The sequence below is a fragment of the Dromiciops gliroides genome, chromosome X (assembly GCF_019393635.1).
Source record: "Dromiciops gliroides isolate mDroGli1 chromosome X, mDroGli1.pri, whole genome shotgun sequence".
NCBI classification, from domain to species: Eukaryota; Metazoa; Chordata; class Mammalia; order Microbiotheria; family Microbiotheriidae; genus Dromiciops; species Dromiciops gliroides.
Window position 1 is genome coordinate 46927927 of NC_057867.1, and position 2992 is coordinate 46930918.

The window sequence follows — 2992 nt, forward strand, 5'->3', positions numbered from 1 at the left end:
TATATTTAGTGTGATTTGAGGGAGTTTTTTGGTTACTTTTCTAGGTTTGCTTTTTTAATTTGTGTGTCCAATTCATTGATTTGTGACTTTTCTGTTTTTTGATTGATGAATGTGTTGAGAGATGTAAATTTTCCCCTAAGAACTGCTTTGGCCACATCCCATAAACTTTGGTATGTTGTCTCATTGTTGTCATTATCCTCAATGCAATTTTTAATTATTTCTATGATTTATTCTTTGACTACTCCCTGGTCTTCACTCAGTTAAAGGTATTCATTTCTTCATTGCATTTGATATTTTCTTGTTTCCTCATATCTCTAGGTTTTCGCCTGGGGGCTTTTACTTAGGTTATACTCTACTTCAGGACTCCTGGCTGTTTAGAGGATGACTAGACCCTGCTTTCTGCAGGTATCGTTTGGTCTTGTCTCTTGCTGTGACTTTGGTCAGGGCTGTCTGGATACATGCGTTGTATAAATACTGAACTAGCACTGTTTCCTGCTGTGAGATGAGGTCTCTGCATTGCCTTATGCTGAGCACTGCTCTAGCCTCTTTCCCCTGCTTCAGATTGGGATCTTGGATCACTTTGTGCTCAGTGCTGCTCTGGTCCTATCTCTTCTTGAGGAACCAAGAGGTTGTGTACTTTGCATTCCACCTACCCTAGCTTATCTCCCCTCTATGCCTCTGTGGGACTCTGGCAAGCTTTTGTGCAGACCTGAATTATGTAGAAGAGTTTGCAATGATTTTTCTTTATAGTCATTTCTTCTGATGCATTTTTTAGCACTTTACTGAAGTGTTTGTGGGGTATCTGGGTTCTTCTAAACCCTAACACACTGCCATATTCCCATAATTCCCCTAGGGAGTCCGAGTTGTAATGTCTTTCCTATGCAATAATACTGGTATTGGGGAGCAATGGACAAGGACACGCTGATTAGGTTATGTGTTTGAATGGCAAATTAGTGAGCTCTCTATAATCTTCACAAGGGGAAATTGAGTGCCAGGAAGATACAATTAGATCTAAATTTCATGTAGCCAGATTATTCACAGCAGTGACTGCCATTGTCAAGAAGTGGGTCTATGGGGGCAGCCAGGTAGTGCAGTGGATAGACCACTGGCTCTGGATTCAGGAGGACCTCAGTTCAAAACTGGCCTCAGACACTTGACGCTGACTAGCTATGTGACCCTGGGCAAGTCACTTAACCCTCATTGCCCCGCAAAAATAAACCACAAGAAGAAGAAGAAGAAGTGGATCTATGATAACAATTTGTTGCCAGGGTTCTACTTGAGGTATTTCCCCCTTGGGTCATCTGTCATAGAATCACAGATTTAGAGCTTAAAGGGACCTAAGAGGTCGCTTAGTTCAACTCTTTAGTTTTATAGAAGAGGAAGCTCAGGTACAGGGCAGCAAAGTGACCTGCCCAAGATCATGCAGTAAATGTCTGAGGTCAAATTGGAACCCAATTCCTCTGACTCTACAACCAGTGTTCTTTCCTCTGTCGCTTAATTTGCAATAGCACAGCTTTCAGTATTACCTAGGGCCACCTCTGTGCCATAACAAGGTAGCAGAAGATGCCTTTTTTTGATTACGGCTGGATAAAAATGAGGTTAGGGAATTAAAACAAATAATATTATCACAAACTAAATATCACCTCATTTGTCTGAAGCAATTTGTATGTCCTTATTAATTTTGATGAATTTTCTTTGCTGTGGCAAATGGGATAGGGTCCAGTGGGTGGTCTATGAGGACTTTTGCCCCCATGCCTAAAAGGTTTGAGAATTACTGCTTTACGTAGACAAAACTAACCACAAAATGACAATGCCCCCCTTCCCTTCCCTGTCTCAGATCCTCCTAGTGCTGAGTCAAGCCTGAAGTTAAAACTTTACACAGGGTACCCTTTACCTCCTTGTTCCTCAGACTATAGATAATGGGGTTCAACATGGGGATAATCACAGTATAGAGGACAGAGACCACACGGTCCTGGTTGAGGGAGTAACTAGATGTGGGCCGTAAGTACATGAAGATAATGGTCCCGTAGAACAGACTGACAGCAGTCAGATGGGAAGCACAAGTGGAGAAGGCTTTGCGCTTGCCCTCGGTTGATCGGATTCTCAGGATGGCAATGATGATAAATGTATAGGAAACCACAATGATGCCCAAGGAACTCATCTGGATGAAACCTCCAAAGGCAAAGACTAGGAGCTCACAGACACGGGTGTCAGAGCAGGACAAAGCTAGCAGTGGGGGAATGTCACAGAAGAAGCTATTTATGATGTTGGAGTTGCAAAAGTCAAGAAGGAAAGTTGAGGTGGTCAAAGTCACTGAGTTGATCGCCCCAGCCACATAGCACGCGATCACCAAAAGGACACAGATCTTCAGGGACACAGTGACAGAATAGAGCAAGGGACTGCAGATGGCGACATAACGGTCATATGCCATGGAGGCCAAGAGGTAGCACTCAGCTGAGGCAAAGATGACAAAGAGGCTCATTTGGGCCACACATGCTGAGAAACCGATGACCTTGTGTTCTGACAAGAAGTCGGCCAGCATCTTTGGGACTGTGACAGAGGAATAGCAGAAGTCAAGGAAAGACAGGTTGGTGAGGAAGAAGTACATGGGAGTGTGGAGACGGGGGTTGATCCGAATCAGGGTGATCAAACCCAGGTTCCCCACCACAGTGATTGAATAAATAACAAGGAACACACCAAAAAGGGGACCCTGCCAAGCAATGTCTTCTGTGATTCCCAAGAAGACAAATTCCATTGGGGATGTTTGGTTCCCTTTCTTCATGGTCCCTGAGAGAGAGAGAGAGACAGAGAGATAGAGAGAGAGGGGATTGGTGAGGATGGAGGCAAATGGATGACCATTAAGGTACAACAGACTCGGGAAAGCTAGGTGGTGCAGTGGATAGAGCACAGGCCCTGGAGTCAGGAGGACCTGAGTTCAAATCCGGCCTCAGACACTTAACACTTACTGGCTGTGTGACCCTGGGCAAGTCAC

The 2992-nt window shown here is 44.4% G+C and overlaps 1 protein-coding gene across 1 annotated transcript; it reads right to left on the reverse strand.

The window, feature by feature from the left end:
- Positions 1–1843: 1843 nt before the first annotated feature.
- LOC122733943 (olfactory receptor 1019-like) lies at positions 1844–2782 on the reverse strand. Its single transcript, XM_043974642.1, has one exon. It carries the CDS (start codon positions 2780–2782, stop codon positions 1844–1846), a length of 939 nt encoding a protein of 312 aa, XP_043830577.1.
- Positions 2783–2992: the final 210 nt, after the last annotated feature.